General features: G+C 40.2%; 1 protein-coding gene across 5 annotated transcripts; it reads left to right on the forward strand.

Annotated features, from left to right (window-relative positions):
* Positions 1–822: 822 nt before the first annotated feature.
* LOC130116493 (zinc finger matrin-type protein 5-like) lies at positions 823–13,031 on the forward strand. 5 transcript variants are annotated; one of them, XM_056284404.1, is made up of 7 exons: positions 823–834; positions 7,704–7,813; positions 9,319–9,481; positions 9,762–9,824; positions 9,914–9,994; positions 11,558–11,666; positions 11,772–13,031. In XM_056284404.1, exons 3-7 carry the CDS (start codon positions 9,355–9,357, stop codon positions 11,917–11,919), a joined length of 528 nt encoding a protein of 175 aa, XP_056140379.1. In that variant the 5' UTR covers positions 823–834; positions 7,704–7,813; positions 9,319–9,354; the 3' UTR covers positions 11,920–13,031. The 5 variants fall into 5 exon arrangements, with proteins under 5 accessions (XP_056140379.1, XP_056140380.1, XP_056140382.1 ...); XM_056284405.1 differs by lacking the exons at positions 823–834; positions 7,704–7,813 and adding exons at positions 2,464–2,542; positions 2,671–2,869; XM_056284403.1 differs by lacking the exon at positions 823–834 and adding an exon at positions 2,857–2,869.
* The last annotated feature ends 618 nt before the right edge of the window (positions 13,032–13,649 follow it).

Here is a 13,649-nt window from a genome sequence, read left to right on the forward strand (position 1 = left end):
AACCGCTTAGAATACATGATGATTCCCATAAATAGAGCTTAGGCCAAAGCATTCATTAAATTACACATGGAAAAAACTGGGATGGGACTGGGATGATAGTGATACTTGCTAATACCTCTAGAGAATTCAGAAACATGTTGGAGCTGTTGTGACTTCTCTTATGTACACTATTGTAGTGTTACTATTCGTGGGTTACTAACTTAATCACTAATATATATAAGTACACGGAGACGAGGATGCGGCACAAGTCTGATCTTTACTGGCGGAGACATCACACACTACTAGGCTCGACCAGTGTATTACAGAACTCAGTAGTGGTGACAGTCCAATACAATCGAGCACCGAGTGCTCGATCCAATACACCACAGGAGCCAGGAGAGCGCAATGTTGGAATTGAAGAGACTATTGTATCATAACCTAGTTAAGGATTGGTCGCACGTCTCAATCATTCACTATGCAAAACAGATCATCTGGGAAGTGCTTACATCACGACAACTCAGAGACAATGGAACCTGTATATTACATTGTAGGACATACAGTAAGAAGCACAATCAGCTGTTTTCCTCGTAAACGGACGCTAAAAATAATAGTTTTACCGGGTGGGGAGGTGTCATCGTATAAACTGTACTGTCATATCAACTTTTTGAAAGAAACAGATCTAGGTGAAATAATGATTTTTTTTTCCTGGCGTCGTACTGATCCACGCTCCAATCCAATTAGTGGCGCTAATGTGCATATAAACTGGTATACCAACCGCCGTTAAAGGACAACGAAGTAGAACACGCAGGCGCAGAAGGAGGAACAAAATGGTATTTCCGGTGAATCGCCATCAAGGTAGGAATTTACGCTAACACTAAATGTTTGGGAATACAACGATGGTAACGTAACATAACGTCACAAATACTAATGGTTTGATAAGCCCTTATCACTTCCAGCTGATCACTGGACCTTCAAATTATTTAGCAGCAACGCTACAATTCTATATATACTAGTATACATAAAGTACTAGCAGTCAGCTTGGTAAACAAACTGCAGTTAGGGTTAGTCCAATCCCTTACCAAAATGTTCTCAAGTATTGTTATAGTATTTCTACAGTTTGATACAGTTCAATGCAGTATAACTTCAGTATTGTAGTTAGTGCTGTATAACTAGTTCAGTTTAGTCGAAAATTGCAGTTCAGTTAAATATATCTGCAGTACATTTTAATACAGCTGCAGTACAATACAGTGTAACTTCAGTTTAACTGCAGTTCGGTGCAGCAGCCTAGTTAAAGCAGTTAAAAAAAAGGTCTTTCTATACAAACTTTTGCTTGAGAGTCATAGCTACTTTCTACTACAACTACTACTTTCTGCTGCTCCTGTTAGGTGTCACCACAGCGGATCGTCCATTTCCATTTCTTCCTGTCCTCTTCATCTTCCTCTGTCACACCAGCCACCTGCATGTCCTCCATCACCACATCCATAAACCTCCTCTTTGGCCTTGCTCTTTCCTGGCAGGTTCATATTCATCATCCTTCTCCCAATATACCAAGCATCACTCCTCCACACATGTCCAAGCCATCTCAATCTTGCCTCTCTTGCTTTGTCTCCAAACTGTCCAACTTGAGCTGTCCCTCTAATATAATCGTTCCTAATCCTGTCCTTCTTCATCACTCCCAATGAAAATCTTAGCATCTTCAACTCTGCCACCTCCAGCTCCACCTCCTGTCTTTTCATCAGTGCCACTGTCTCCAAGCTATATAACATAGCTGGTCTCACAACCATCGTGTAAACCTTCCCTTTAACTCTTGCTGGTAACCTGTCGCAAATCACTCTTGACACTCGTCTCCACCCACTTCACCCTGCCTGCACTCTTTTTCACCTCTCTTCTGCACTCCCCGTTACTTTGGACAGTTGACCCCAAGTATTTAAACTCATATGCCTTTGTCACCTCTACTCCTTGCATCCTCACCATTCCACTGTCCTCCCTCTCATTCACACATAGGTATTCCGTCCTGGTCCTACTGACTTTCATTCCTCTTCTCTCCAGTGCATACCTCCCCCTCATAGCTACTTTCTTTTCTAAATAAGTTTTAATGTGCAAGGTGATAACGTAGCCCAAGTCTAAATAAAATTTCGTATAACTGCCATCATACTCCACTGGTTAGATTCTTGAAAGGACTTCAGTAGTGACAGTATGACCTACTTTAGAGAAATCGTGTTGGCCTATGCTACCTAATAACAGGTTAATTAAAACATTCAACCATGGTATTTTAGTAATTTTGTTGTTGAGTTATAACATGTCATGAAAAATCCTAGCTACATATAGCCCAACCTTTAAAGACTTCTTGGTGTTCATTGTTTTGAGTAGCCATATATGTAACCCAATCTTTTCGTAACCTTTTACTCTGAGATGGGGTCACAAACCTACTATATTAGGAATTAGGAATAAATCAAAAGGTCACTTTTTTACCTGTTCTCAATCAGGTATTACATCTTTGAGGGTATGCTCATGTTCCCAGAGGTCTCTGCAGTTCTCTGGGTGCAGTCTTCTCTGCAGTGGGGTAAGAAAAAAAAAATAAAAAAAAAAATTACTGAGATGAAATAGGTGTTTTGATCTTGTTATTTCAATGGCCTGTGCTGTTGATTTGGAGTTCAAAGATGGTTCCGTCTGCTGCACTTTTCTTTGCAGACACTGAAAAGTGGCTCTTATTTGACTGACTCTTACTGGACTGCAGCAGCTGAAACAGTCAGATATATACCAAGTCCAGTTGCACTTGATTCAACTCCTTTGGATAACCATGACCTGGATGAATGAGAACATTCACAGACACGTCTCCTATGAGGTTATGCTCCTCTTCATGTGTGTTCCTGTTGATGAAGCGGTGGAGGTAGGCCATATGAAATTACAAAACGGCCGCAACCTTAGCAATAGGACCACCCTTAACACTGACCAAGTGTGCTTGCTCCTGAAGCTGTGTCTTCAGTCCACGTACTTCACATACAGGGGGCAGTACTATAGGCAGAAGGATGGGTTCCCCAGTTTCATCCATAGTGGCCAACTTGTATATGAAGGAAATGGAAAAAAGGGCTGTGATGTCCTATCCAGGGGACACCACGTAGGCATTGATTCAGATTTGTGGGTGACACCTGGGTTAAAATTAAAATCTCAGGACGTACCACACTTCACCAACCACATTAACTCCATGGACAACGACATCACGTTCACCAGGGAGGATGTGAAAAATCACAGGTTAGCCTTCTTAGACTGTGAAATTGCAATTGGTGATGGTGGCATTTGATTGTTGATGTTTACCATAAACCAACACATACTGATCCGTACTTAAGGTTTGACTCTCATCATCTACTGGACTGGAGCACAAACCAAGAGTCATCAGGACGCTGTACCACTGGGCTGACAACGTCCCCACTGACACAGCGACCAGGGAAGGGGAGAAATCCCACATTAACTAGAACAACCGGGATTTCACTCCTACCTAAAACAACCATGGGCAGTCAAATTGACAGCCAGTTTTAAACCCTGTATTCTGTCAAAATAAATAGCCAATTGAGATATTGATGCACTGCATATGTTAGTATATCTATTAGGAAATGACTAACACCAAAATTAAAATTTTAACAACTATAATACTATTTTTAAACAATTTAAACTTCAGAGAGATATGGTTGAACTTGAATAGCAAAATTGAAGAAGTGAAAATATTCAGAATCAGAATCAGAATACTTTATTCATCCCTGAGGGGGAATTGGGTAAAATTGGGAAATTGGGTTATTACCTGAAAAACAAAACGGAAAACACATATTGCTAATCTAAAAAACGTAACAAGGCCTATAGAATGTGAAATGTAAAAAAAAAAGAACTGAAAATAAATATTGAAATAGTCCCAAACAATGAGGAGAACTTAAAAACTATTAGAACAACCATGTTTTGACCGCCCACGGTGGCGGCCTGTCCAGGGTGTCTCCCCACCTGCCGCCCAATGACTGCTGGAATAGGCTCCAGCATCCCCGCGACCCTGAGAGCAGGATAAGTGGTTCAGATAATGGATGGATATTCTGTCAAGATAAATACCCAATTGAGATATTAATGCATTACATATGTTAGTATGTCTGTTAAGAAACGACTGACACCAAAATTAACATTTTAACAACTTTTAATACTATTTTTCAAACAATTTAAAATGGCTGCTGTCCAACGCCTGTAAATACTGCAACACATTGGTAGTAGTCATGGTGCGGCTGTAACGGCGTCTGTAACCAGACATGTTGACAATAATCAAAAATCAAGTTTAGACTATTACTCTGCACTGGAGCACGCTAGTTTTTTTCTAAGATGGAGCAATGAGCTTCACGAAGGAAAAGGTGTGATCAAAACATGCCGTAAATAGTGACATGACATGCACGGTCATGCGCAAATTACGTGTGATCATTTTGACCGGTCATGGTCGTTTTAGGTAGATCTTATTATAGCTTTTTTGGCGCAATTGATCTAAAATTAATTTGAATGCAAATACATGCAATTTTAGGAGCATTCAGGGAGTGGCAGGTCTGTATCTTTTTTTTATTTTTCACAAAGTTATTCAACTTTGAAAATCCAAAACGGTCATATGACTGTCTTTGAAAGGCCCTGGGTTAACTAAGCATTTGTCAAAGCCAGGAAGACGCCCAAACAGTGCACCAGCCGATCGAAGAGAGGAGGACAGCAGCTGCCTAAGCGTAAACGAGTGGTGATTCCATATGTGGCGGGAGTTTTGGAAAAGTTGAGGCGTGTATTTTCCAAACATCACGTCTCAGTTGCTATCAAATCCTAAAACATGCTGCACCAGAAATTGATCCAACCCAAGGATTGGGTCTCCCCGCACAAACGGAACAACATAGTGTAAGCTGTTATGTGCTAGTAGGATGTACATCGGGGAAACCAAACAGACGCTGGCCAAGAAGATGGCACAACACAGAAGAGCTAATGTGTCAGGCCAAGAATCCAGAGTCTACACCCATCTACAGGCCAGTGGCCACTCTTTCAAGGATGAGGATGTGCACACCCTTGATAGGGAGGAACATGGGTTTGAATGACTAGTCAAAGAGGCCATCTATGTGAACAGGGAACGACCATCACTGAACCGGGGGGTAAGAGTACATCTGTCACCATCTTACAGTGCTATGATTTCAAACATTCCCAAATCGTCCAAAGGAATTGAATCAAGTGCAACTGGACTTGGTTATATATCCGTGAAGACGTTTCGCCTCTCATCCAAGAGGCTTCATCAGTTTGTGCCTTTCAGCCTAGACCAAGCTAGTCTGACTGGCTGGTGATCTACACCTAAAGGAGAAGACACACTCCTTCGAGGACAGCAACGTACACATTTTGGACAGGGAAGATAGATGGTTTGAAAGAGGGGTGAAGGAAGTCATCTATGCGAAACTGGAAAAATCATCCCTCAACAGAGGAGGAGGTCTGCGACACCACCTATCTCCCACTTACAATGCCGTCCTTTCATCTCAACGCATGAGACTCAAAAGCTTAGCCTCCAAGAACAACAGTCGGTCACTAATGGCTCCAATGACTCATGACCACCAATGAAGTCGAAACTAACACCTCCAACGACTGTCGTTGCTAAACATCGGAATACAAAAGAGCCATTGATATCAATAGCTCTGATAACGACTGTCGTTGCTAAACATCGGAACACAAAAGAGCCATTGACATCAATAGCTCTGATAACGACTCCAAAGAGGCTAAATATCTGAGTTTCTTCACCAGCCAGTCAGACTAGCTTGGTCTAGTCAGAAAGACACGAACTGATGAAGCCTCTTGGATGAGAGGCGAAACGTCTTCACGGATATATAACCAAGTCCAGTTGCACTTGATTCAATTCCTTTGGATAACTATGACCTAAATGAATGAGAACGTTCACAGACATTCCCAAATCCTCTGTGAAGAGTACACAATACCATTGAAAAGTCCTGGCAATTTAAATATGAAACCGATTGTTGTTTTCGGTCGTTATGCCACCGTATTGTTTATAAGGGTGGGGATATCTGCCGTCTGGACTGAAGAGGTCACTTAGAGTGATGAAACATTTCTCTGTAAACGTTGTGTCCAGATGAACTGATTCAACTTTTTGTGATTTTCTTACCTGGACTATTGCGCATGCATAAAGACCTTTTACCCTGGTCTTGCACTAGCTGGTGCATAAATCCTGTAGGGGGTGAGTGTAGTCCCGGTGGTATGCTCAGCACAACCAAAGCACTCTCTGCAGGGCTTTTTGGTCTTGAGAGGTGTAGTTCCCATACCAGATGGTGATGCTCCCTGCCAGGATGCTCTCAATAGCACCACATTGAAAGGTCTACTAGATCTGTGGGCGGAAAAACTGAACTTTGGCAGTTGCCTGACGTTAGAAAGACGCTGCCTCACCTTTTTCACCAGTGTCCATGTGCTGTGTCCATGTTAGGTCCTCAGTCATGTGAGCACCAAGGTACCTGAAACTTACCCACCCACTCAAGTAGGACCCCATTAAATGAGAGTAGGGAATAGTTTCTCTGCTGTGTTTTCATGAAGTCCGCAACAAGCTCATTGGTTTTGCTGACATTCAGGGAGAGGTTTTGTCCTGGCACCAAAGTGACAAATCTTCCATCTCTTCCAGGTAGGCTGTCTCATCGTTGCTGGAGATCAGTGATATCACTGATGTACCAAATGTTCTTGCTGATCTCAAACACATCTCAGATTGTATATTTTTGTTGTTGTTTTTCCATTATATAGTAATGACAGCCTTGATTGTTGCCCATCTTCTTAGTCAAATTCTTAAGTTTCATACCAGATAATTTAGGTTACATAGCTTTTCAATCAGTTCTCACATTTTGCAATTGATTTATTTCACATCGGGCATGGCCTACTACATTAATGGTCATAACTCAATGACCATCTATAGCTTTTAAAATACTCATGCTTGTCAATAGTACAACTGCACCCGTTCTTCTTAATGGCCTTTAAAGCCCATGTTGCAGCTTGAGGTTGCATTTATTTTGATTTTTATAGGTTTTCGTTATCTGTTGTATGCGATATATCTGCTGCAATCCACGAAATGGGCATTACTTGGCACAATCCGATATATGTTACTACTTGGCACTTCATGATGTGCATTGGCTAGCACTTCCTTTTACATATTCTTTGCAATTGTTTTTATTGTATGAGGTGTATTATTTGGCAGTCTATGACATGTGGCCTACATGGCGCACTCTTGGAATTATTATTTCTCAAAAGTGTATTTTATTTATCATTAGTTTCATGACAGCTTTGTGGAATATTGTTTGTAGCTTCCCTGATTATTCGCACTGTAAACCTCCACTTTTTGGGTGGTAACTTCCTCTCTTGCACTTGTTGCAACTTACCTGGGGCCTCGTTTATAAAAGCTATGCGGAGGATTCATGTTAAAAGATTGCGTACAGACGAAAAACAAAGTGTTCACACACAAAAATATTCTGATTTATAACACAGCGCACACGTCCCACGGCGATTTCTTTTCTTCCCCCCTTTTCCTCACCAATTGTACTTGGCTAATTGCCCTATTTTCCGAGCCGTCCCGGTCGCTGCTCCACCCCTTCCTCCAATTCGGCGAGGACTGCCACATGCCTCCTCTGATACATGTGGAGTCGCCAGCCGCTTCTTTTCACATGACATGTCTGTAAATGTTCTCATTCATCCAGGTCATGGTTATCCAAAGGAGTTGAATCAAGTGCAACTGGACTTGACAGTGAGGAGTTTCGCTAGGGGGACGTAGCACGTGGGAGGATCACGCCACCCCCCTCCCAAACAGGTGCCCCGACCGACCAGAGGAAGCTCTAGTGCAGCGACCAGGACACATACCCACATTCGGCTTCCCACCCGCACACATGGCCAATTGTGTCTGTAGGGGCGCCCGACCAAGCTGGAGGTAACACTGGGATTCGAGCCGGCGATCCCCATGTTGGTAGGCAACGGAATAGACCGCTACGCCACCTGGATCTCCCCCTACGCCGATTTCTGTTTATAAATCACATTCATCTCGAAATGTGGCACAGCTGTGCGAGCTTCATGTCCCACCCTTTTAACGCCCATAGTTGCCAATGAAACGCCCCAAATTAATATTCATTCATACTGACTTTATGAAGACGATCATGCTAAAGGCCGACAGAAAAGCTTAAAAAAAAGGAAATTTCACACAGTGTGAAGTCAAAGTTCGTTCTTGTTGAGGAGGCTGACAAGAAAAAACATGTTTGGAGAACATTGTGGGCATTACAAATGCAAAAAGGTGGTGGCAGCATGTGTTGGATGCTGTGAATGCTGCTGCCTCAGAAAGTTGAACCCCCCCCCAAAAGTGTTCTGACATAAATGTTCTAAGCATGTTGAAATTGTTTTCAGCAAATCTCTTAATTACACCAATTTTGTTTTTGTGAAACAGTTTATGAGTGTGGGAAGTGTTTGTAAAGATCGACATCTTCGAAACACAAGCGAATGTCTGTAATATATGAATATATGTCCAATTATGTCCAACTGTTTTGTACTTATAGTTAAATCAGTGGAAAATTTTATTTAACCTGTAGATGTCAGCAAACTCACTAAAATGGTCTAGGGTTAAAAAGAAAGTTGGGGCATCCGGGTGGCGTAGCGGTCTATTCCATTGCCTACCAACGCAGGGCGCGCCGGTTCATATCCCCGTGTTACCTCCGGCTAGGTCAGGCGTCCCTACAGACAAATTGGCTGTGTCTGCGGGTTGGAAGCTGGATGTGGGTATGTGGCCTGAATGAATGTTGACCTAATCTCTTACATTTAGATCTATCTAACTGACTTGGTCTTTAGCTAATCATTTTAAACAAAATTTCCAGTCTCTATAACAAAAAAAAACATCTAGATAATTTTCATTTCAGCCAGCTCACTCATCCAGTGATCGCAAACTAATATTCTAAGTCTTTGTAATTTGTGTCCATATTGTTCAGTATGTTAATCAAAGACCTAGATCATTGTCAGTTGACACCTAAAATATGATATCTACCCATCTAGAAAAGAGATGCATAATGAGCCATCATCAAATACTTGGTCAAAGATTGTAGTGATGCCATTATAAGTCAATTTGTGGAATCCTCAAATATTCTCTTCTTCTCCAACATGGTTGAGTTCACCCAGAATCAAGTGAAATATTGGAATGGGCAGCAGTTAAATTTTCAGAAGCTGCTATATAAATGATGTTGAAAAAAATCAGGGTTACGGTTGTGGTTTAGTACAAAAGTTGCTCATTGGTTTTATCGGTTACTTATTATTTTCTTTTTTTTTCTTTTTTTCCAGAGTTAATACATTTTACTCAGCGCCTGCTCATAAGCCATGGGGAAGCGGTATTACTGTGATTACTGTGACCGATCCTTTCAGGACAATATGCATAATAGGAAAAAACATCTGAACGGGGTTCAGCACCACAGAGCTAAAAAGGCCTGGTTTGATCATTTTAGAGGTAAGACTTGCAGTTGTCCCTGAAAGTGCTATAAATTCCTAGGTTGATGTAGAATGATACTGTCAGTCCAACTGAGAGTGCCAAGTGAGCAATAATCCTATTTATGAGAGCTACATTTGATACTATATATTGGCTTGCATTCTCAAGTTCATTGTTTATCTGCTTATTTTATAAGTTGTGTTGAATTACATCTGTCCATCTGTCTCACTGACTGACGTTCAATCTTTTATTTATTCACTATGTAATTATTTCATTAATATTTTCCCACATCTTTTTACAGATTCTGCAGCAATTTTTTACGAGGAGCAAGCTAAGAAACCCTGCAGGAAGTTTCTCCAGACAGGTAGTATAGTAGTCAGGTTCCCAATTTTGTCAGCAGGGATTGATACAGCTGTTGTATGATAATGCATTTTCTTGATGTTTTTGTATTAGGAAACTGTGGTTTTGGCCCCAACTGCAGGTTTTCTCACATGTTAGAGGAAGACTTTGCAACTCTTAAACGGCAGATGGAAGGTGAGTTGTGACTACATGGTGGTGTTGTCTATTCTTTTAGTTTAAGGGCTTTCATGATTGAAATGTGTGGCTTGGAATCAAAAGCAATGATACCATGCTTATAAACCAAATTAAGATTTAATTCATCTTGAATACATTTTTTATTGGTAAATATATTTTTGAATTGCTTACTGATAAGACCAATGTGTAAAAATATCTGTCTCAAATACTCACCGGAGTTGAAATCATCCATAATATTGCCTTTGAACAAATCTTGTCTTCATAGATTTTTAAGTGTTTGTTTTACCAAGTTATTGTTTTGTTTTTGTTTGTTTTTGTTTCTTTGTTTTTTGCATAATTGAAATAAACAGATAAGTTAAAAAAAAGTAAAAACATGCAGGGGAGGAAGGAAGCATAAAGAGATTATTCAAAGCCATCGAAAAAGAACAAAATGGATAGGGAGAGGGAGTGAAACAGAAAGAGAAGTATCATAATAGGACAGACTGGTGACTGAGCATGTACCTAAACATGTATTTAAAATTTGAGCGAAATGGGCATCTGGGTAGCATAGTGGTCTATTCTGTTGCCTACCAACACGGAGATCATAGGTTCAAATCCCTGTGTTACCTCTTGCTTGGTCGGGCGTCCCTACAGACACAATTGGCCATGTCTGCGGGTGGGAAGCTGGATGTGGGTATGTGTCCTGATCGCTGCACTAGCGCCTCCTCTGGTCGGTCAGAGTGCCTGTTCAGGGGAGAGGGGGAACTGGGAGGAATGGCATGACGCGCTATGTCCCCTTGGCAAAACTCCTCGCTGTCAGGTGAAAAGAAGTGGCTGGTGACTCCACATGTATTGGAGGAGGCATGTGGTAGTCTGCAGCCCTCCCTGGATCGGCAGAGGGGGTGTAGCAGCAACTGGGATGGCTCTGAAGAGTGGGGCAATTGGCCAGATACAATTGGGGAGAAAAAAGGGGGAAAATCAAAGAAACATTTTTTGAGAGCGATGTGGCTGATTCAAAGTTGATCATGTATTCAGCTATGCTCCTCTGCTGAATTGAAAATTGACATTGAGTAGAATGAGGTTTACTACTACTACTACTACTACCGGCTGCTCCCATTCCATTTCCATTTCTTCCTGTCTTCTGCATCTTCTTCCTTGAGTAGAATGAGGTTAAAAGAGGTAAATGAAAATTACCGGCATGTCAAGTGGTTGTTAAATAATAGTAGTAGTTGTAGTAGTAGTAGTAGTAGTAGTAGTAGAAGTAGTAGACTGGTGTGTCAAGTGGTATATGTGTGAACTTGAGAGATGAGACAGAATAGGAACTAATTACAAGTTAAAAATTTATCTGTGACACAAAACACATATGATTTAATGGTCTTGTACTGCAATTCCAGTGAGCTTCAACAAAAAAGCCCATTTAAATGTTAACGTTGTGCATTGTAATAAACCACACATAGTAGTTACTAGAGGACACTGACATATGCCATCACAAATTCGGTGGACCATCAGGCAGGTAACATTTTCACTGACCAAGGAAGTGAGCAGTGGATTGCAATCATTTAGTTCATTCATTTTATTTTTCAGATGAAAGACAACTCAGTGAGGACCCTGAAGACAGAGCTTCTGCAGAACGAAGCATACAAGACTGGCTTGCTATAAGGGAAAGGAAAAGATTTGCCCTCACAAGTGATGGGTATGAATGTTCATTCTATTTTCAGCCCTAAATCATACAAGTTAACATAGCTAATTGTTATTCCTAATGCCTCTAGAATCCAGTCCTTTAATTCTTTTTCCCCAGAGTACTAAAAAATAAAGAAGACAATGAAGGAAACCAAACAGAAAATGGTTTTCCTCAACAGTTCCTGTCCATTCCTGAACTTCCTCCTTCACTTGTACCTCCTTCGCCAGGTGGATGGAAAGTAAAACTAAACAATGGATGGGGCTAAAGGATATACGTATACTACCCCACGCATCCAAGGAGGGAGCCCCACAAACTACTAAATTTCCCTAAAGGACTACAGTGGGGTTCAAAAGTTTGGGCACCCCTAGTCAAAATGCCTTGTATAGAATCCAAGTGAACAGAATCTAACTTGACCTCTAAATGGTACAACATTTCTTTGAATTTTAAAGCGAGATTTATTTTGATTTTGATTTTTTTACAGTTTCAGTATAATAAAAATAAGTGTCTTTATTCATGCTAAATAATCCAAGTGAGAAAGTTAAAGAAAGTTGAATCAGTTCATCTGGACATGTTTATTGTCTGAAATGTTGTGTCCAGATTCAGTTCAATTCAATTTTATTTATTTGTATAGCCTAATATCACAAATTACAAATTTGTCTCAGTGGGCTTAACATCAACACAACATCCTGTCCTTAGACCATCCTGTCCTCAGATGAACTGATTCAACTTTCTTTGATAATAAAGAAAAGAAAAGGGAAAAGTCCCTGTGCAAAAGTTTGGGACCCCTGTCAGCAAGTACTTTGTAGCTCCTCCTCTGGCAACTATAACAGCTTTCTGTAGCCAGCTAAAAGTCTTTCGATTCTTGCTTTTGGAATTTTCCCCCATTCTTCCTGGCAGCAAACCTCTTAGTTCAGAAATATCCTTCGGCTGAAAATAAAAAGTAATCTTGCTTTAAGAACTTCAGAAAGGTCTTATGTTTGACTTTACCATTTAGAGTTCGGGTTTGCTTTTGATCACATAGAAATTAATTGTAATAGATATTTAAACCAGTGGTGCCCAAATTTTTGCATCCCACTGTATTGCTAGTGAACATAATGTACATGTCATTTTATCAAAAGTTCTCATTTATTCATTTGATATCATAAGTCACGGTATTGAATTTTTATTGAAATTGCTAATATGTAAACATTAAATACATTAGAAGACACGTTTTTTTACCCAGATTATTAACAGAAGTTTTGATGCCTTGAAGTCATTTCATTATTTGTTTCCTTGTTTTTACTGTTGTTTTCCTTTATATATATATATATATATATATTATTTTGCATAATCTATACATTTTTAAATAAATTCCTCCAATCTCATTATGACAGAACTGGAAGGGACCAGTGCCTGGATTCATACAGTTGAGGCAGTTAAGTTGCTTAAATAGTGGTCTTGGGTATATAAAAAAGTGGAAGCTGAAATGTTGGCAGTTGCCATTTGAAGGCATTTTGGCATCTCCACAAAACTTTAGAATACATTTAGCTAATTTAAAAAATCTTTACAAACTTGAAAAATAGCCAAGTCTCCACTTCTCTTGTAAAATGTGTAAAATTTTCTCATACATAAAATATTTCATATATAGAATTTTCATTGGGTATATGTGTTAGTTTGGATATATGTGTTCTTGCAGTTCATGGATATGTGTTTTGAGAAAGTGTTCCTGATTCCTGTGGACATATGTCCACATGCCTAGATGTTTTTATTTATGCATACTCAATAATCCAGGTAAGGAAATCACAGAAAGTTGAATCGGTTCATCTGGACACGTTTATTGAGAGAAACGTTTCATCACTCATCTAAGTGACTTCTTCAGTCTCAACTGACTGCAGGTATCCACCAACCTTATAAGATATACACTTTGCTGTACAGTACATCTGTCGCCATTTTACAATGCTGTGTGAATAGTACACATGGCCATTGAAACTAGTTAATGGCAATGGTAATTTGCAT

The sequence above is a fragment of the Lampris incognitus genome, chromosome 8 (genome assembly GCF_029633865.1).
Source record: "Lampris incognitus isolate fLamInc1 chromosome 8, fLamInc1.hap2, whole genome shotgun sequence".
Classification (NCBI taxonomy): Eukaryota; Metazoa; Chordata; class Actinopteri; order Lampriformes; family Lampridae; genus Lampris; species Lampris incognitus.

Bases quoted from the DNA above. Each gene is read 5' to 3' on its own strand.
- LOC130116493 (XM_056284404.1), top strand. From the start codon at position 9,355: ATGGGGAAGCGGTATTACTGTGATTACTGTGACCGATCCTTTCAGGAC. The intron at 9,482-9,761 runs GTAAGACTTGCA...ATCTTTTTACAG, and splicing joins CTGGTTTGATCATTTTAGAG to ATTCTGCAGCAATTTTTTAC. The intron at 11,667-11,771 runs GTATGAATGTTC...CTTTTTCCCCAG, and splicing joins TTTGCCCTCACAAGTGATGG to AGTACTAAAAAATAAAGAAG.